Source organism: Drosophila ananassae, chromosome 3R (genome assembly GCF_017639315.1).
Source record: "Drosophila ananassae strain 14024-0371.13 chromosome 3R, ASM1763931v2, whole genome shotgun sequence".
Classification (NCBI taxonomy): domain Eukaryota; kingdom Metazoa; phylum Arthropoda; class Insecta; order Diptera; family Drosophilidae; genus Drosophila; species Drosophila ananassae.
Genome location: NC_057930.1, coordinates 8502210 through 8522748, shown reverse-complemented (window position 1 = coordinate 8522748; position 20539 = coordinate 8502210). Strand labels below are relative to the sequence as shown.

General features: G+C 41.7%; 5 protein-coding genes across 17 annotated transcripts in view; 3 read left to right on the top strand and 2 right to left on the bottom strand.

Annotated features, from left to right (window-relative positions):
• LOC6504558 (sodium/potassium/calcium exchanger Nckx30C) overlaps positions 1 to 7579 on the top strand; it is a 34414-nt gene extending 26835 nt beyond the window's left edge. For all 9 annotated transcript variants that reach the window (XM_014904967.3, XM_014904965.3, XM_014904963.3 and 6 more), the window contains 3 exons: positions 754 to 1008; positions 1285 to 1421; positions 1517 to 7579. In XM_014904967.3, the coding sequence (XP_014760453.1) occupies positions 754 to 1008; positions 1285 to 1421; positions 1517 to 1757 (633 nt within the window). In that variant the 3' untranslated portion in view covers positions 1758 to 7579. The remainder of the gene's footprint in view (positions 1 to 753; positions 1009 to 1284; positions 1422 to 1516) is intronic.
• Positions 7580 to 7778: 199 nt separating this feature from the next.
• LOC6504559 (pescadillo homolog) lies at positions 7779 to 10118 on the top strand. Its single transcript, XM_001964874.3, has 4 exons — positions 7779 to 7942; positions 8053 to 8286; positions 8357 to 9455; positions 9515 to 10118. The coding sequence occupies exons 1-4, from the start codon at positions 7925 to 7927 to the stop codon at positions 10045 to 10047; spliced, it is 1884 nt and encodes a 627-aa protein (XP_001964910.1). The 5' UTR covers positions 7779 to 7924; the 3' UTR covers positions 10048 to 10118.
• Positions 10119 to 10151: 33 nt separating this feature from the next.
• LOC6505446 (protein pelota) lies at positions 10152 to 18957 on the bottom strand. The gene is made up of 5 exons (XM_001964872.4): positions 18603 to 18957; positions 17827 to 18548; positions 17576 to 17768; positions 12132 to 12238; positions 10152 to 10901 (listed from the first exon to the last, which is right to left on the bottom strand). Exons 1-5 carry the CDS (start codon positions 18641 to 18643, stop codon positions 10780 to 10782), a joined length of 1185 nt encoding a protein of 394 aa, XP_001964908.1. The 5' UTR covers positions 18644 to 18957; the 3' UTR covers positions 10152 to 10779.
• Positions 11441 to 16532, top strand: LOC6504560. 5 transcript variants are annotated; one of them, XM_044716404.1, is made up of 3 exons: positions 11441 to 11462; positions 15468 to 15787; positions 15853 to 16532. In XM_044716404.1, the coding sequence occupies exons 2-3, from the start codon at positions 15510 to 15512 to the stop codon at positions 15944 to 15946; spliced, it is 372 nt and encodes a 123-aa protein (XP_044572339.1). In that variant the 5' UTR covers positions 11441 to 11462; positions 15468 to 15509; the 3' UTR covers positions 15947 to 16532. The 5 variants fall into 5 exon arrangements, with proteins under 5 accessions (XP_044572339.1, XP_001964909.1, XP_014760455.1 ...); XM_001964873.4 differs by lacking the exon at positions 11441 to 11462 and adding an exon at positions 12810 to 13719 and having other exon boundaries at positions 15856 to 16532; XM_014904969.3 differs by lacking the exon at positions 11441 to 11462 and adding an exon at positions 12810 to 13719.
• A 190-nt stretch (positions 18958 to 19147) lies between the features above and the next one.
• Positions 19148 to 20135, bottom strand: LOC6505442 (NHP2-like protein 1 homolog). Its single transcript, XM_001964871.4, has 2 exons — positions 19652 to 20135; positions 19148 to 19591 (listed from the first exon to the last, which is right to left on the bottom strand). Exons 1-2 carry the CDS (start codon positions 19652 to 19654, stop codon positions 19211 to 19213), a joined length of 384 nt encoding a protein of 127 aa, XP_001964907.1. The 5' UTR covers positions 19655 to 20135; the 3' UTR covers positions 19148 to 19210.
• Between the last annotated feature and the right edge of the window lie 404 nt (positions 20136 to 20539).

Genomic DNA, 20539 nt, shown 5'->3' with positions numbered 1-20539 from the left:
TGTACCAATGCACCACTGTAGTACCACTGTACTTGCGATGCTGATAGAACTCTCTGCACGTTTTAAGTCTAGCCATCTATCTCAGCGCAAATCAGTATCGTATCGTAATTGTAGCCCCGATAGAACGTAAGTGCACCCAACCGACCACACCCACGCTCCTTTTAAACTCTAACCACCACACTAAGTATCTGTTGACCGACACCACCACCCACTCCGACCCACGCCAAGCAAGCTCTAAACGCCTGTCTGTGAGTGCCTCACCGGGGAATCTGCAATCTACAAATCCGAACCCCAAAATAAACCGCATTTTCGTATCAAATTGCCAACCAAATATTAATATGAAAAAAAAGAAAACAAATACAAATTTAAAAAAGAAAGCAAGAATACCAAGTTACCAACTCATGCCCATCTGTAAACATGGCTCAGAAAGCATTCCACCTCAGACTCCCGCCCAGAAATCAATCAACCAACCACCTTCAACCACTTTGGAGCGTGCTCCGCTCCGCTCCGTTCGAATCCGTTCCACCACTCTCTCACTCACACCCAAATTTTTACTATATATTTTATACAACAAATTCCGTATTATATATTCAATATTATATATATACTCGTACCCATATACTACGGCTAATAACTACTAACAGACTTCAGCGCAGTTCGGTCCAAGTCCTTTAATCGAATCTCTCTCCCTTTACCCAAACAACAAAAAAAAACACCAAAAAAATCCAACCAACCAACCAACCGTCCGAACAGGCGCCAGAAATCGAGGATGAGCCGGAACCACTGAGCATGGCCTGGCCGGACACGGCCCGAAAGCGGCTCACCTACGTCCTGGTGGCCCCGCTCCTGGTGCCCATGTGGCTCACACTGCCCGACACGCGGACGCCCCGCGGCAAGCGCTTCTTTCCGGTCACCTTCATCGGCTCCATTGTGTGGATAGCGGCCTTCTCCTACCTGATGGTCTGGTGGGCCAACGTGGCCGGGGACACAGCGCGCATTCCGCCCGAGGTACACTCTTAATAAAATATTCATCAGCCTTATAATCTCCACAGATTTTAATTACATTTTTAAGTTTGTTTTTTGAATTTAATAAAATATAAAAATTGTTTGGAGGAATCTTTGTACATCTCCCATTAATGTTTGGATTTTATTCCAAAAATTAAATAATTTAGTGACATAATTTCCATTAATTTTGAGAAGAAATATTTCTTTGTGTGGACTCCTTGCTTCCGCTCCACTGATTAAGCCCGTATGCCCGGTCTTTTGCTTCCTTTTTTTGAATAGGTCATGGGCCTGACCTTCCTGGCAGCAGGTACATCCATTCCGGACTTGATTACCTCGGTGATTGTGGCACGCAAAGGATTCGGCGACATGGCCGTGTCCAGTTCCGTGGGCAGCAACATATTCGACGTGACCGTGGGGTGAGTAGTAGTGCCATCTATGACATATGGTTAAATCGAACTCCATTCGATTCGGTTTAAATTCGGCCACTATTATAACCAATTCCATTTGACAGCTTGCCGATCCCATGGCTGCTCTACGGTATTATCTATGGGGCACCAGTGGAGGTGAACTCGGTGGGCATGGTTTGCTCCATAACCATCTTGTTTATGATGCTCGTGTTCGTGGTGCTATCGATCGCCTGCTTCCGCTGGCGCATGAACAAGGGGTTGGGCTTCACCATGTTTCTGTTGTATTTTGTCTTTGTCGCCGTGTCGCTGATGTTCGAATACGATCTGATCACTTGTCCTGTGTAAGGATCAAGGGCAAAGACAAAAACAGGCAATAGTTACCGATTGACCGTGGATGCCATAACCGGAACCGCAACCGCAACCGCAACCGGAAACGGAAACGGAAACGGATACAGATGCGATAAACAGACACGTGCTCTGGTGGCAAGTCTCTATCTTACATCCAATTAGCTAAACTATATACAAGCAAATTAATGAATGAATAACAAATTAATTAACTGTGGACTAAAGCTAAATAATCGAATTGTTAAACCGACAAATCCACGCATACACAGTCACTCACAGATACACACAATCACAATCACAGCTACACGAACAAAATGGCGAAAGCGATAACGATAACGATAAAGATACTGATACTGATACAGAATAATAACGAAGACGGTGAGAACTTAACGTTAACAAATGCGAGTTAGTTAGTGGCAGCGTTTCTTTTTCGAAAGACATTTACTTTAAAGTGTTTAGCAGCAGCTTTTTAATGCAAGCCGCCCCTCTCCTTATCCTCTCTATACTCTACTCTATACTCTACTCTTTGGTCCCCACTCTATCGTATCTATCTATGACCTATGACCTAGTACAGCTTTAGAGCGAAGAAGGAACACGATCAATGGCTTCCCAACAAAGCAAAAACCAACCAAAAACTTACTAACTATCTACCTAGCGTTTGGGTTTTAAATAAACATAAAAACATAATAAGATCAAGCGGAAGCATGTATGTATCTACGAATCTATGTATATGTATATCTCGGCACAATAGCACCCTAAATATTCGATATGATATGATACGATACGATGATCCAAAAAATATTAAAATTTAAATCCAGAATCCAATCGAGCGAACTGTGCTAGAAGTTTTGCGAAGCCTTTATTTGCGTGCTCTACTAAGATTCCTCCTTAAAGCTTTATCCAGAGCCTATCTAAACTCTATCTAGTTTAACGACTTATAATACATAATACTTATATACCAACTCACACGCACACTTACATGGCATACTATATATTGACCTATATTGATTAAGTGATAATTTGCGTACTTATTGCCCTAATTCTAATTCTAATTCTAATGCCCCATTGATTCAAATGGCAGGAGCAGAGTTTAAATTTAACTTTCGATTGAAACCATATTTATTATAGACTATTTCAAATCCAAAAACAAAAACTAAGCCTACCACCAGATGGGGGAAAAAATTATTAAAAACTTTAAGAAACAAATACAAATACGAAACCAAACTAATTTCATATACTTTTTGCTTAATGAAGTCCCAAGTACATATATACGAGCATATTAACGTATTTATATATAAATGACATATAAGACGATATTTAACGAAATATGAAACAAAATCAACTTGCTCTCTTTATTTAGAAAGGTACGTAACATTTTTTCTAAACTAAAACCCTAAACTCGTAATACCAAGTGGCCGTAAAACCGAAACGAGGCGAAATGCAAATGATGAGAATAAAAATAAAAATAAAAACCAAATAATTTAACATTAAACGCATACATATATACACCCGAATATATACATACATATATATTTTATATATAACAGAAGATAACTTACTATATATACATATATATATGCAACTATAATTAAGTAGGCAATGTATCTAACGGATATCCAAACGTTTGCATATGGCTCGCAATGAAGTTAAGGAAACGACAGAACAACAAACAACATGAACAAATACAACAGACACACACAGATACAATACCCCACACAAGGACACACTCGCACAGACATAGAACAGAAAGCAATAATTTTTATTAGCAGTGAATTAAAGGAGCATAACGCTATATATGGACATACATGTATCGGTACACCCTATATACATACGATTACATGTATGATACGTGCATTTCACTCTAATTAAATGGCAGAAATCGAAACCAATATGTACATATATCTGTATGGTATATCTGTACGAAGCAGCTCCAGAAGCTCCATAAGCCAAGCAAGCTCAGCCAGGCCAGCAGTTCCAATGCACATGCCGTGAAGCCATCGGAAATAATTATATATGCGTACTTTACTTACTGAATGCAATGCGATGTGCAGATGCAAATGCAGATTCAAGTGCAGAATTATCGCAACTAAGTGGCTGCTCTTACACCCCATGGGTGCAGTGCATTCGATTGCACAAAGATATAAATATATATAAATAAATAAACGGATAAAAATAATATTAAATATGCATATAGAATATGGACAGACCAGAGTCACAACTACAGCGGATAAGGATGGCGCCCGAAACCAAATGAAATAAATACAATATAGGGAAAGGCAACGAGGATAGAGTCAGGGAAACAGATACTGAGACATTGTATAATACTCGATAGAGGCTTACATAAGGTCATTCGCCAGTCCCCATTCTGAAGACACTAAATCCGTTTTATAGCCCATTTCAGCCCCTAGTCAGTGTGGAGAGTTAACCGGAAAATATGAATTTTTCAAACCATTAACTTGTTACTTTAAAATGAAAATTTTTAATTATTTTTTCCGTAAGTAAATCCCAAGATTCAAGCCACTGTTGCTCTCCACACGAAATTGTTGAATTTAGTCCATCGATATCGATAACTAGCAAGCTCACTTCTCAAAAGTAGGATTGCCTCGGTCGCCAGGCTTTAACAGAGACAACTTCCAAGAACAAACAACAAATTAACTTAAACTTTTATACAAGCTGTATGTTTAACTAAATACAAAAACTAAATCGAATAGAAAACCAAAAAAAAAATATCTTCCAAATTAACTTTAAAACAAAATCATATTTATTATATAAAAAGCAAAAATACTTCAAACAAAACACTCATACTTAATTACATCTTATTAGAACCTAACGAAAGGACACCCAGCAATTACTTGTACTAAACATTTTCTTCACTCACACACACCAACTATCACACTCGCATTCAAACATATCGCGACCACTTTCCCCTCTAAACTATAGAGTCTATCGAAAAATAAAAATTGCAGCGTAGGACCCACTCTCGCAGAGGATCGAATTCTAACCTCAAGCGTCGTGATCGAACAAATGATTCCGAGGCACTTCTATCACCTATCATAAAAACCCACTTTTGCCATATGAATAATAGTTTGAAAAAAAAATTTAAATAAATCTCAATAGACCGTATTTCATTTGCCACCTCAACCCACACATTACTCTAGCCATCCCACCCGAAATTCATTTGCAAACGAAAACGCACATACACCACACCAAATGTCGAGTGGCCGTAGTCTCGCTTTAAAGCAAAGTAAATAAGAAGAAATATATACAAGAATATATATATACAAATATATATATATATATATATGAAATTGTTATGGTTATAGATTTTTAACAAGTTGAATAATTGCGTAAAAAGTAAAAGTGAAACAAAAACACAAAAAAATTGTTGAAACATTAGCAAAAGCGTTCATAAAAAAAAAACATAAACGAAATGTAAGGAAAGAATGAAATAATAATAATAACGATAAAAACGAAACAGAACAAACCAAATCGAAAGATATAGTAATGCTATATATACTTTATGAAATATTTAACTATGAAAATAAAAATCATTGTTTGAAATTAAAGAAAAAAGTAAAATTACAAAAAAAAAAAACTAAATTTGGTGTTTGCTAATTTTGTGCCTCAAACCAAATTTTGAGTTTGCAGAAAAATGAACCGTAAGTATAACCAATCGATTATTTAACAGTAATTGGCATGTTTGTATATTCGATGTTCGATGTTTTTTAAATATATAAAATTAGCAAACACAAACACAGACCATTCGAAAGCATTTCTAGAGATCTGGCTATTCTAATCACGCTCTCAAGTCAATCAATCACCTATAACAATCGTCTTGAACAAGAATTACCGATTATCGATTATCGATAACCGATTATACCGATATACTGCATAACGAACAAACACATAATCATTGATTTCAGCTTTAAATAATCTACCAACTAGATCTAAACCGTATATGGAACACACTTATATACACACGGATATTTAATAACTTTTATAAGCCAGTATATACATATAGAGTGTCTGTGAGATACGCGTACTCTCAAACTGCAAGTGGATTACTTTTTTTAATACTCAATACGATAATGAATATAAATAGAACTCGTGAAAATGCAATGTATACAATACCTATATTCGATTATACACTATTTAGAGACCGTTTCAAGTTGCGTCCGTTGTAAAGACAAATGAAACACAGCAAACAATAAATTGTCAGTTAGCTTCGATTTGTTTTCGATTTTTGTTGATGATGTGAGGAAACCAAACGATTACCAATTAACGACAGTGCTACCGATAACGATAACGATAACGAAGCAAATTTGATAAATGAATCCAGTAAAAAGTAATAGTTAACATATTGGTAGACTTATTTAAAGATTTTATAGCGTATTCAAATTTATAAGTGTATGAACCGGATGCGTTTTTTATTTGTAATGCCAGCGACCGATAGACCGATAGACCAGATCGGGCGTCAGAAGATATAGCGTGTGAAAATATAGCCGTCGTGTGTAATACAGTTATCATTACCCACCAAAAGATTTTTTGTTGTTTAGTTTGGATCGTTGTACTCTTAAATTTAACTTATCGTGTGTATTTTTATTTGTTTTGTCGAGGTAATTAAATAACGGACCGAATAACGATCGACAATGGGCATGTAATTAGTACTGACGGGAATGTAATTTTAATAGCGTACACTGAGAGTATTATAATAACAGACATTAATTTTAACAACTGATACGCTTCTAGCACATAAGATTGTACAAATGATTTATATGAATAATTCGATAGTCACAAAGAACAAAAATAATACATAGATGGTCATGACAAATGTCGGTTACGTTACTCATCCCGTTCTCCAGATATAGTACCCATTGTGTTGCTTTAGGTCATCAGTAGGAGCTATCTTTCCTTCGTCGAAGATCCCAGTCCCCAGTAATACCATTCCACGTTGGGAGGGGCAAGAGAGCGAAATGACAAATACATTTAAAAAGATGCAATACAGCGAGTTATTTACTTTATACGAGTACGTCTAGTTAACGACATTTAGATTTTATACAAAGAATACCCAGACACGAGCAGTCATTTGATTCCAAAACCACAACGACCTACTATCAAATAAACCAAAAAAAAGGTAAAACAATAAACTCATTAGTTAACAGAGGTCATCAAAAGCGGGCTTGGAGTAAAGGAAAATCAAATATATAGTCAATTTCAAACAATACATGCAAACATATATGGGTGGCACTCAAGATATTTATGAAACAAGAGTTATATGAAGTTATATAAAGCATTTTAAGGGTTGGCTAACTGGTAAGGAGCTGAACAGAGCAGCGAACGGAAGAACGACACTTGTGTAAATCAAAACGAAGCTATAGTGAATAAACCGAAATGTTAACTAGTTATTTAGGTGAAATATACAACAAACCACACTCAGATACATAATTACATTGACATTGAACCGTTAACAAGGCTTTGAAAGTGCAAGGACATTGTCCGAGCAGGCGACAGCACACGAACACAAGGACACACGAACGTTTACAGCGGATCGAATACCGTTATATAGCAGAGTTATAGAAGAGCCGCAGCAAACGAAAATATGGCCGTTTAATAAACTTTTGTTATCAACCAAGAAACGAAAATGAAAAGCACCTGCAGTAAGCAGGCCGCGAAAAACAAAAACGAAGTTAATGTTCAACCTAACTAATATATAACGAATATTATATAATACAACAAACTTAGACTGTATGTTATTTTCTCAATACAATACCTATAAAAAACAATAAAAACAGATTCAATAAAATGAGTTATCCAATGGCAAAGGGCAAAATGTTTTCAATTTTCAAAAGATAAATAGATATTGTGGGCATAGCTATTTGAAATATTATTTATACTCAATCCAACAGAAATCAACTCAATTTAAAAATCGGTTAAATTTTTTGATTTCAATTTTTTTCTTAGTCTGGTCGCACCAGCAAATGCTATCGATATATCGATACTTCAGATTTAAAAATTCCGCCTTTTCCAATACACAAAATTGAATTCCCTTCGCGCTTGCCAATACTGCACAAAAAACGTGTGTTTTGGTCACCAGCGTGTTTTTCTTTTAAAAATCTGTTTATAGCAGATTTTTCTTGACCAAAGGTGCATTTACCTAATCTACCAAAATGAGGCGTCCCAAGAAGGTAAGGGCTTAAGGGGTATACATAGTTGGAGTCCCTATAAAAATATGTAGGGTTATCTCTAACTGCGTTTTAGAGAGAATAACATTTAATAATACTTTATTTAATTCTAGTACGAATCCGGCGAGGCCACTCAGTATATTAGTCGGCGAGCAGCTCTCAGGAAGCTTCAGCTCTCCCTGAACGACTTCCGGAGGCTGTGCATCTTGAAGGGAGTGTATCCCAGGGAGCCCAAGCACAGGCGCAGGGCTCAAAAGGGATCCTCCGAGATCAGAGTTCTTTACCACACCAAGGATATTCGCTTCCTGTTGCACGAACAGATTGTCTGGACTCTGCGTGACTACAAGGTGGGTTTATCTTTTGCATTTTCGTGAAAACTTCAACCTAATATCCGGAATCTATGCCACGTTCTTGCAGATTTTTGCCAAGAAAAGTAACCGCGATCGTGCCATCAAGGATTTCCGCAACTTGAAGCGTCGCCTGGCCCTCTTTCCCGAAATCAAGCTCGATCACATCGTCAAGGAGCGCTACCCCACCTTCATAGACGCACTGAAGGACCTGGACGACTGCCTGACTCTGCTCTTCCTGTTCAGTACCTTTCCCTCGCTGCACTTGATTCCCCGCGAGCAGTCGAATCTTTGCCGCCGATTGACGGTTGAATTTCTGCACTATGTGATCGCCTCCAAGTCCCTGCGCAAGGTGTTCATCTCCATCAAGGGCTACTACTTCCAGGCGGAGATCAAGGGCCAGAAGGTCACCTGGATCGTTCCCCACTACTATCCGTTCAAGCCCCAGTCGCGCCAAGAGGTTGACTTCAAGGTGATGTCAATCTTCGTCGAGTTCTACACCATTATGCTGGGCTTCACCAACTTCCGCCTGTTCCACGGCCTGAACCTGGCCTATCCACCCCAATTCCCCACCAACATGCTCCAGGACAACGAAGACACGTTCAAGGACGAGAGCAGCTTCGTGTCCGACCGCATCGCAGCGCTCAACTTCGAGCTGCTCCGCACGGACAAGGTGCAGGAGGACGAGGAGGAGCTGGACATCGACATGGAACTGCTGGAGCAGGATGGCGACTCGAAGCGCATCATAAAAATGAAGCAGGAGGCCCAAGAGGTGGCCCGCCTGCGAACGCTATTCAAGGGCTTGAAGTTCTTCATTAACCGCGAAGTACCTCGGGAACCTCTGGTTATTATCATCCGATCGTTCGGCGGCAAGGTCTCCTGGGACTCGTCCATTTTCCCAGGATCCACTTTTGACGAAAGCGATGAGACAATTACGCATCAGATCGTGGATCGCCCCAGCCTGGCAACACAGTACATCTCGCGGGACTACATTCAGCCGCAGTGGCTGTTCGACTGCGTGAACCAGCGCCAGTTGCTCCCAACCAACAAGTACTTCATTGGCGAGAAGCTGCCGCCCCATTTGTCGCCCTTCGTGGACTCCAAGAGGGACACGTACATCCCGCCGGAGGAGAAGGCCTTGCACGATCCCTCCCTGATCGAGACGCATGGTAGGTTCAATTTCAGATTTAGATTCAAAACAATTATTTAACGTTCCTTCCTTCTTCAGAGCAAAGCGACGATGATTCCGATGAAGAAGCCGCCCAGGAAGAGGAGGAGGCTGTGGACCAGGAGCTGCTCGATGCCCAGCTGCAGCTGGCCTACCAACAGGAGACCGCAGAGTACAAGAAGTACGGCGGCCCCGACGGCGTCAACGAAGACGAGGAAGACCCCGAGGAGGATGAAGAGGACGAAGATGAGGAGGAGGAAGAGGAGTTGGACGAGCAGGCCAAGCGCTTGAAGGAGGAGAAGCAGAAGATGTCCGTGCAGTCGGGCAAGGTGCACAAGGTCAACAAGCGGCAGCTGCACAAGGCCGAGGTCGACGAGCACCGCCTGCAGGCGCGCATGGTGAAGCCCCGCCACCGCAACCTCTTCCGCAAGCTCATCCGCGAGAAGCAGACCAAGGAGAAGGAGGAGTGGCTGCTGCGGAAGAAGCGCCGCACCTTCGAGGCCGGCGAGAAGGAGGCTCGCAAGACGGCCAAGCGGGCGGCTCGCAAGGAGGCGGCCGCCGCTGCCGCCAAGGCTTCCAAGCTGGGCAAGTGAGCTGGAGAGGCTGGATGAGGGGGTTAAGTGTCTTGTTTTAGGTAATAATCAATAAATAATGAAACTTAAAAGCCAGATTTTCGAATTAGAAAACAGTTTGGGAATATTGTTCAGCACTTTTGGAAATTTATTATATATTTTACATAATTAAGACATTTAGATATTTTCAAATCATTTGTAACGTGGCTAGGGATTGCATTTAACAAAAAGTGTTAAGACTATGAGGTTCTTTACTCTTTCTGGTTTAAAATATTAGAGAGAACACTAATTAGTTGCGTGTGTATAGTTTTTATTTTGCACTCAACCGAAAAAGAAAAGCTTTTGAATAATAAGAGGACTAAGAAGGATTAAATTTGTATAAAATAAGCTACTACTTCTAGCTCTGCTGTCAACAGCGATCGAAAAGTAGCTTCGGGTGTAAATCAATTATCATTTTAAGGCTATCAAAATTGTGGCCACTCGGTTGAACACGATCGTAATATTTTCAGTGGCTGGCTGTGCGGCCCAGAACTTGGTGGGACTGTGACTAAAAGCAGCTAGACCCAGCCACAGACTAACTTAAATAATGCTTGTGTATATCGTATCGAATTAGTTCTACGTAAAATGTATATGCCCTGACGCTGTCCAAGTCTGTCGTGGTTCCTATTAGTCTACTTGTATATGGGTCCTAAGTCAATCATTTCCGTTAACAAATGCCAAGATTTCATCCGTATTACATCCTATAATTTCAATCTAGTCGCTATCGCTATCGCCTCCGCCCGCCGCGCCATCCTCGTCCTCGTCGTCGTCGCTGTCCTCCAGCTCGGGCATCGGGAAGCGCAGGATGGCCGCAATGCCAGTCAGTTGAGCAAGTTCTGCAAGAAAAGATATCATTATTATGCAAATGGGATTGAATATTAAGAACTAGTCTGAAAACTTGAATTGCAAGTCAATGCCAGAGGCTCAGCCCATCGATGCAGTCTCAGAACTGCACACATTCTGCCCCCGGGTTGTGGGCGTTTCTGCTGTCCAATTCCAAGGCTCACCGGTTGTTCTAGGCCATGACTCACTCGGAGACTGAACTTCACATTCAACCCGGCCAGAATGGGCACTTAATATTCACTCAGAGTAGGCTTGCCCAATTAGCCGGAGATTAATGCCAGTATTCCAGGGTCTGTAGCTTATCGTTTGGAATGGCATTTGTTTACAGAAGTCTCTGCATTGTTTTTGAACTCATATTTAAGCTGATTACAGCTTGGGGGCTCTGTGAGCAGATAAGAATGGAAAAAGAACGAGATTGCAGCTCGTCCGTCTCAGAAACTACAAAGTGTTGGGGGTTCTATTTCGGGTCCCCTGGCGACCCATTTTCGAGCTGAAAAACAAGAGTCTTGCCAAGCAGACAAATGAAGAAAAACTCGAAAAAAGTTTCGCATCTCGTGAGTCACATGCAAGATGGGCTATTTAAAGCGTTTAAGTACTTTACACCCCGAAATTATTTGCAATATGCAAAGTGCATTAAATTAATTAATTCTGCAGTGCAAAAGTGTGCAAAAATGAAAGCGAAAGTGAGGTAGCTGGCTATTGGCAGCCTTTCAATGCACTTTGATGATGTTTTTGGCTCATCTGGGCATGGACTTTGTAACGCGGGAGACCCCTCCAAGAAGCACACATCCGCCGGCACATACAATATCTGCCTTGTACATAAACAATATTGCAGCGATGCCACTAAGAATAGAATTTTTAACGAGGTCATTAGACAGGGGAGGCCGGGCAGCCTGCACATGAATTCTCAAATTGAGCATAGAACTGGCCAGGAAGGTGGAACAAGTGTGTTCCCCGCTGGAGATGGTCTATTCTTGGCTTGTCATTTCCACAGAATCCCTTTAACAATGAGTCATGGTGTGTTTGGCTCTAGATTCTGGGTTTAATATTAGCTCTAATATTTCAATTCAATGTGAGGTATGTGAGGGCAGTTCAATTAACTCTATTAAGAAGTTTCTTCCATCTCTCTAAAGTGAGTCATGTCTGGATAGGGAGGGATATACTCCAACTGACATGGATGTCTTAGAATTTAGAATTCTTTAGAATTAGAATTCTTGACTTACGTTCTCCGGAGATGTGCATGCTCGAGAAGATCTTCACCTCGCCGCCAGCATCTCGAACCGATTCGACCAGATTCACGTACTCCTTCCTGAGGTTGACGTCCTGGCATCTATTTGAAGAAAAAAAAGAAAATAAATCCAAAGTATAAACACAAGGTGACTCTACAACTCGATGCGAATATGATATGAATTAATATGTCCATAAATCAAGCACATACGGATACGGATACGGACAGGTAATCGTATCAATTGCACATTCGCATTCCACAACCGGAGCCATTCAATTGCCGCATAGCTCAGGGCACTGGACAGAGGCACGTGACAGGCATAAACCGGAGGGAATAGGGTGTCAAGTTTAACTGGAATTAGAGGGTTCACCCTTCACCCATTCCAGAAAAGAACAATACTTAAATTCACTTTTAAATGGGCAGAGAACTTAAGGTCTCTAGGGTTAAGTAATGAAAGTTAAGTGTAGGCAGTTCAACACCCGACAGAAGTGGATATTCAGGTAAAAAATACATTCTTATGAAGAAAAATTAAGAAAAAAAGCATCAAGTGAAAAAATTCAATTTCAATTATCATTTTTATTGACGACAACAAACCGCTTTTTATTTGCTAAGAGAGAGGAGAGCCATTTTTTATAGGAGATCGGTAAGAGTATACTCTGTGGATTGTATTCTACAGTGGGGGGTGACTCAATAGGTTCATTTTTATGGAGGTAGGAACTGGTTTTTAACTTCTAATCAAAAAATAATATTTAAGAAACTAACTTTTTAGTGACTAGATTAAAAAGATGATTGTTTATACCTCTTATATTTATGATCTATTTAAAATGTTAGATCATAATAGCCAATAATATTATAATTCTAACCTTAAGAATCTCAATATCGATAATTCGGAACCCGAGGGGACCTTAAAAATACTTCAAAGTATCGAAAGAATAAAAAATTCTGCATCTTTTTCTCTTCAACTACGAATTGTCAAAATTAGTTCAAATTATTTTATTATTTTGTTTAATGGCACTGATTTTTTGCTTCGAATTACTGAAAGCATACAAATTTATGAAAAAAGTTAGAAATATCAAGAGATTTTTTTTTAGAAAACTCGTGCTACCTTTGAATTAATAAGAGGTTGGAAAAATCGGAGGTTTGAATTATCGAGAGTCGACTATACTACCAAACCTGGTATTTTCCATTACCATATTTTATTATGTTAATCAAAATACTAACATAATTCCTCCAGTAAAATTCTGGAACTATATGATGAACCTCCAAAACCTATTAACTTAACCACCATTGTACATACGTTCCACAGCACGTGCAGAGCAAGAAAGAGAAGACTGTCTTCGGAGGGAAGAATTAGTCGAAAAGCGGCTTTCTTGCGGGGCACATCGAGCTATCGAGAAACGGAAACAAAAATCAGAAACAAGCCGGAGAACGGAGAAAGACAGCGCCGCGGCGAGTGCCACGCGAAAAGAAAAATTGGTGCTAAGACCCCGAGAGAAGAGAAAAGACCTCCGAACCATCCCATCGAAAGCCGTCAGAGACTGACAAGAAAAGTGCACAAAAACACGATTCAAAAAGATACCCAGGTGCGTTAGTGTCTCGAAGTGAAAGTTTCCCTTTTTGTGCCCCCCATCGACAGAAATTGCTGTCTAATGCACACAGAATCCCCAATCCACTCGACAGCTTCGTTTAGGGTTTTATTTTTTCCCAACTGTTGAGTCAGCAGAGCCAGCCGAGCAATGCAGATACATCAGCCAGCAACAGATACAATTTTATCTGCTACCTGTGTGTGCATTTTTTACTCATCCGTTAACCGCAACCGGCGGCGAACTGAGCGGGCCATTGTCGGAGCTGCACTGGCGATGTTGCTACTGACTTGTGATGTTGCTGCGTGACAATGATTGCACAATGGAATCAATTGTTATAATGGAATTAGCGTGCCCGAGGTCCCGCCACGTCTAGCCCAAAACAGCCATGACTTTTCGACTAAAAAGAAATATTCGCAAAAAAGAAAGAAATGGGGGTTTGGGCGGCGGAAAGTGAGTGAAAGACACCAGCAAGTGCCCATTAAATTAACAATTTAAACCTTGACTGAACCTGCCAAACACGAACTTCGATACGCTCTAAATAAGTTTGAAAAAAATACACGAAACTCTACAAAACGTATCTGAAAATAAGCAACTTAATTATGAGACCCCTTTTTAAAGACAACATTTATAGCCTTTGAGGCAACGCCTTGATATCTCGAAACCTTAAAAAACAGCCAACTCATGGGTTGCTCCATCAGCCAACCCAACCCAGATCCAAGATCCTACAACAGTGATTCATGGATGTCATATTCCCTCTATTGAGGCTATCAATATCGGCAAGCCCTTTCACTTCGTTCGTTTTGTGTCTTTCACAACTTAAAGCCATAAACGAATTAAAATATAAACAATTGTCGAAGGGGGAAATATTTATGTGCACGGCCAGCTGTGACAGAAATAACAGCAGTAACCGTCTAAAGGGGGCACGTTTTTGATGCAAAAGACGTTGCCAGACAAAGAGCGACTAGAAAAACTGGTTGGACACACGAGTGCCATGTGAAAAACAAAAATCCATAAGACCAAGGCACTGGATGGGGACTGGGTGGAAATGCATTCGAGCGGCGGAGGAACTTGATAAGTTTGCGAAAAGTGGATCACATCACATGGCGTGTATGGAATCCACTGGGAGACGGAGCGATGCCTGAGAGACATAATTCCAATACAATCGAGAACAAGAGTGTCCGCTTCAAAAGTTGCCCGCCAAGCGATCCATAAACGGAGCGATTAAATTACGATTTTTTTTATATTTTTGTTTTCTTGTTTCGCTCGCCCTATCTCTCGCCCACGGCTATTTCCAATAATTAGCACAAGGAATGCCTGGGGTTCTAATTGTTCGGGGGTTCAAGACACATCTTATATAGCACACAGCTTATTTACATCGGCGTTTAGTCCGATGTCTCTGGGACACTTGCTAATCGAAACCCGAAACCCGTCCGGCGAAAAAAGCTATATACAAAGACCCCCAAAGCAGAGCACGCAAATCAAGCTCGAAATGCGACATTGAACGGCTACTGACTGAATGGGACTAAATGGGTGGAGGACAGACTGAATTCCGGAGAATCTAAAGAAGAAAGCGTTAGTAGGCCTCTGAAATAGAAGGCCATTATCCGTCTTTTAATAGTTTCTTAATTAAGAGAATGGCAACATCATGAGAGACACTCCGAGGCAGATCATTAAGTGTTCAATTCCAATTAAAAGAATCTCAAAACATTTATCCAAACACCACTTGACTCTGCTCTCCACTCCAGTTCCAGCTCAAGTGCCGGCCACTTAACACCAACGAGTCCGCCATGCTCACCAGACAGCCCGACTACACCATCTCCGAGCTGGGCCACCCCGTCCACCAGTGGCCGGACGCCACCACGTGCGAGTCCCTCCGAAAAGCGGATCCCAGGAAGCTGCCCGCCTCGCCGCCGCCCTCGCCCCACCGCCTGCTGCCCCTGCGGGAGACCCTCGACGACTGCTTCAAGCGGCTGCTGATGCGGAGCCGGGAGGAGGCCGAGGCAGAGGACCCAGTGTACCAGCAGAAGCACATGAAGAACCAGTGGAACGAGGTGCAGAGAAGGCGGTGAGTCTGCAACGAAATCCAATCAAGGCTCTTACTAACTAATGTTTCTTTCCCTTCCGCCTCAGCAGAAATAAAAAGTGTCGCGATAATGGCGAGTCGAGAGCCAAAAGAGCCACAGCCACGATAACACCGGGCACTTGCGATCTGAACAGTTTTTGAGATCGGAACCGGGTCGGGGGAACATACTATAGAAGGGGGAACGAAACCTAAGCGGACTGATTAAATGTGCTAAAGTGAAATACCTTCTGCCTAGAACCATAAGAACATTAAACGTTAAGAGAGAACCTGAAGCACTTAATTTTATTTTATTGCCCTGCCACGCAGTTGGCGTTCGAAAAGATTTCCAAGCGGAATTCTACGGCTCATTAAAGTGTAAACAAAGGAGAGCTGTTCGGAGAAGAGACCAGAGCAGCGCCAGAACCGGGCAGAGCAGACGGGCGTCCAAAAATGGTGCGGAGACATTGGGGCAACCTTGATCGTGAGCACGTCGCTTCGAGCCAATAAATTAATGCTCAAACGTGCTTTCTTTAAATGGCCAAATGCGTAGAATTGTCTTAAAATCCAAACACGCAGCGGAAGAGTAAGAGATCATCTAGATCTAGAGATCATCCAGGGCTAATGGAATCCAAAGGGGATTCCATCCATGGGAGAAAAGGGTCAGTTGGAACAGGAGGTTCATAAGCATTTAATTTTATATATTGTAATGAAACTCGTAAAAAATAAATGTTATGACTCAAAAACCTTATCTTTGAATATTTTTATCAATTTGCATTTGTATCTGAAACTTAGAACACTTAAAGATTGTAACAATCTGTATCTGTATCTACCTATAAACCTACCTATCTACCTTATCTATTATTTTTTGTAAGTACTTTTTAAAACATTCAAAAAACATTCTATTAGGGGTGCCACATACATAAATCGCCCACTGAAAAACTCCTAAATTAATTCAGCCTGTTTCAGAGTCTTTTTCTCCTAAAAATACTGACAGCTAACTGATTCCGCTTTAATTCAGTTGATATTCTGCTGGAATAAGGAAAGTATCCTGCAAATTTTGATTGTAGCTTTGTCACGGAACTATAATATTGTTTAGGGCCCAATTTTGTAAACGAAAAGAAGCCAGTTTGTATTAAAAATAAATAAACTCAAAAAATCAAATTAATCAAGCAACAGTTTAAACCCCATTCTTCTTCAAATGTCGAATTTTAAACAGCACTTGATTCAAACACTTGGGATCAAATACTTGGGAAATTCAATTTTACAACGTGTCAACCCTGAACAGAGATTTTCAAAATCTTGAATTTGAAAAGAATTAATTGAAATAATTAATTCCGCTATTGATTTCTGTCCTAGTAGATCCCCTGTCCTACTAGATCCTCTGGAATTTCTCTAGTAGATCCCCTTAAAAAAAGTAGAAAATTCTTAAGCCTAATTTGACAGTAGACTACCGATTCTTGAAGAAAAATCTCCAACCATTTATGAATTATTGGTCTATAATTCAACTTTCAACTACATTTCCTATAGATTTTCCAAACTATAACCAAACAATTGCAAGAGAACCTCACATAAATTAAATTACTCCATTTCCGTGCTCACCCTAATCCTCTAAAAGTGCCCCCACTTTCCCTCTTTCGAAGGAAGCAATTGGCTAAGTGCCCTCCATGAGACACCAACGGTCGGAGAATCAACTCAAGTTGAAGGTTTTGCAAAAGTAACTGCGATCGTGCTCTTGATCTCTGTGCTTGATTGGGCCTGACGGGTGCTCACCCGAGTGGAACTGCAACTCACCTAAAGAGGTTGTCCGATATGAGCAGCGTTTCGATGGCTTGCGACTCGGAGGCGCGGAGGACGTGCTTCTTGCCGTAGAAGGCTTTGGCGGGCTCACACTGGAGCATCATGTAGAAGACTTCCAGGGCCTTGACCTCGCCGGCGGCCTTCGTGTCGGACATCTTGGACACCACAGCCGGATCTTGCAGGACCTCTGCATGAGTAGAGCAAGGGATTAGAGTTGGAATAGAAAGGAAATAGTTGAAACTCACCCTTCAGCGAGTGCTTGAATCCTGAGGAGGCGTGCACCAGCATGAACTTGCTCTTGTTGTCCAGAAGCAGCTTGTAGTCCATCTTGACAGCCTGCTGGAACATGTAGTCGTAGAACTGGTCCCTCACGAATCCCGGAGAAGCTATCAGCACGCACTTCACCACATCGAAGTTGACATGCCGCAGGATACTCTGCATCACCTGTTCGTAGAACTTCGCCAGACCCTTTTCGTGCTGCTGGACACTGCCCTTGCGCTTTCGAGGAATGGATACCTCGATCTTGCTGCGCACTAGGGTCATGCTCGCCGTGATCAGGCAGACATGGGCCAGTCCCTCCTGCATCACCACAGCCGCCACGTCCGCAGAGTGGGTGGGATCGCATGCCATTTCGATACGCTCCAGGGCGATGGTGTCCCATTCTGGCTTGCGCAGCTCAAACTTACGGTTGAGCTCGAGGTCCAGCGTGTGGTAAGCCCCCATCTTGACGTACTGGTTCTCCTCTATGTTGCGGCCCTTCAGCCGGAGCACACATGCCTGGGTGTCGAAGTCGATGCTCTCCACGGCGATGGTCAGAGTGGTTCGCACCCGATTGCTGGTGGAGGAGCCGGTAGCCGTCTCGTTCTGCACCTTGCGAATGGTGGTGCTGCGCACGCTGTCGCCCTCAGAGATCAGATTATAAGCATGCCACATGTCCTCTGACTCCTCTGGCATCAGGGTCACATTGCTGCAATCCGCAACCGGTTAAATTGGAGGGTCAACCTCTTTGTTGTGTACTCACCCCTGCATGCCCTTGTCCACGTATTTGCCCAGCAGCTTCATCCTGTCGACTTGCTGGTCAGGATTTGGATTTTGATTTGATTGCTGCTGAACCGAGTGCTTCGATTGCCGCTTGTCACTTACGCCCACCCAGAGATTGCCTTCTTAAACTGGGGCTGCGAGGCATCGTTGTCATTGGGGGTTACGGGTCGGACAGTTTCCAAATTTGTGGAATCGTGCAATTGCCGCAGACAAGTGACATTCACACGGATGGAAGAGCGGACCGCCTGGAGGTTTTCAAGCCAAATGAGATTTCTACCACCGAAAAATGAATGAAAAGTTGCACAAATAATATTAAATGTATGTTTTATCAGCTCCTACTAAGTAAATTAACTAGTAGAACCTTTTTAGAGGCCTTAGTACTTTTAAAACAACAATTTTTGTTCGTGGCCAGCGACATGCCACCAACACTGCCGCCTGAAACAGCTGATCGGCAACACATGCGGTATTTTCTAGTATTTCCGGTGCCTACGGTATGGCCCCACAAAACCAAACATGTGCGATGGATTGAATTTTAAATTGAAAAATACAGATTTATTGACTTTGTACTTGTTCTCTTATGCTCTAAACTTAGACTAGCAGTCGCTCAATCTCCTGCTGGATCGAGGTGATCTGAGACTTCAGCTGGCTGCCCTCGTTGGTGGTCACCGAGCAGGCGACGATCGGGCGCGAGACTCCGCAGGCGCGTCCCAGAGCCTGCTTGGAGCGCACAAACACGTAGGGCACGTTCTTGTCCTCGCACAGCAGCGGGAGGTGGAGAAGGATCTCAATGGGCTCGGTGTCGCCAGCCAGGACAACGATGTCGGCCAAACCACGGTTCAGGGTCTTGGTGGCCTCGTTGGCGCCCTTGCGCAGCTGGTTGTAGTTCAGGGCCTGCTGCAGCAAGTTCATGATTTTGGCCGTCAGTTGGGCATCGGCCAGCGGGAATGCCTTGGGGTTCACTTCTTCGGTCTGCAAAGGAAATAAACTTTTCATTTTCTACTCGGCACAAGTTCGTTTGCGGAATCTTACCATTTTTAAGGGTTTTTTCTTAGGAGTTTCAATAGGAATTTAATTAAATGCAACCTCTCGGCTTGTTGCTTCACTGAGGGCAATGGAGGGTGAATCGCAATTAATTGTAAACGATTTTAAAACACGTGCATCGATGCTGTAAGACCGTTCGTGTGAAGAATCCCTTAATAGCGTCCATTGATGGTCACACTAACGGCCGTTGAGGGAGTTCTCGTTCGCTTGAAATTATTTTTAAAAAATTTACATTTATTTTACTTTTATTTATTACCGTAACATGCCTTATAGTTCTATAGCTTAAGCTTATTTATTAAAATAAAATATCTGGCTAAAATATGAAATTGAAGGAATTTGCTCTACTGTTGGAAAGAGGACATTTGCGGCCAAAATTTAGGGATATTTTTGAATATTTTCCACACACAAAAATTTTTTATTTCTTGGTTTCAAAGATACGTAAATGTCAAAAGTGATATGTATATTCTTGGTATATTCGCCGAAAAACCTACCTTTTATACATGGATAAAATCGAAATATCGATACTTTGATATATTATCGACAGCGTTAAATATACGTTCGAACATGTTGCAAGGTTCGAAGTTGCATCGGACAGTGTTGGAATGTGGGATTTCTCACTCGCACTCGACGGCACAACATGCAACATGTCATGTTGAAAGAGAGGTCAATAGAAGATCCCATAGTCACCTCTCACTCGGGCACAACATTTCTGGACAGCCCATGTAAATGTAAAATGTATCTGTAAAATGTGCAAAATGTATCTGAAACTCATTTTTAAACGCGCGCTCAAAGAAAATGCAATGCAGTTTCGAGTAGCCAAGGATTTAATCCTTTAAATATTTTTAAGTGATAAGACAAAGCTTATCAAAGCAAAAG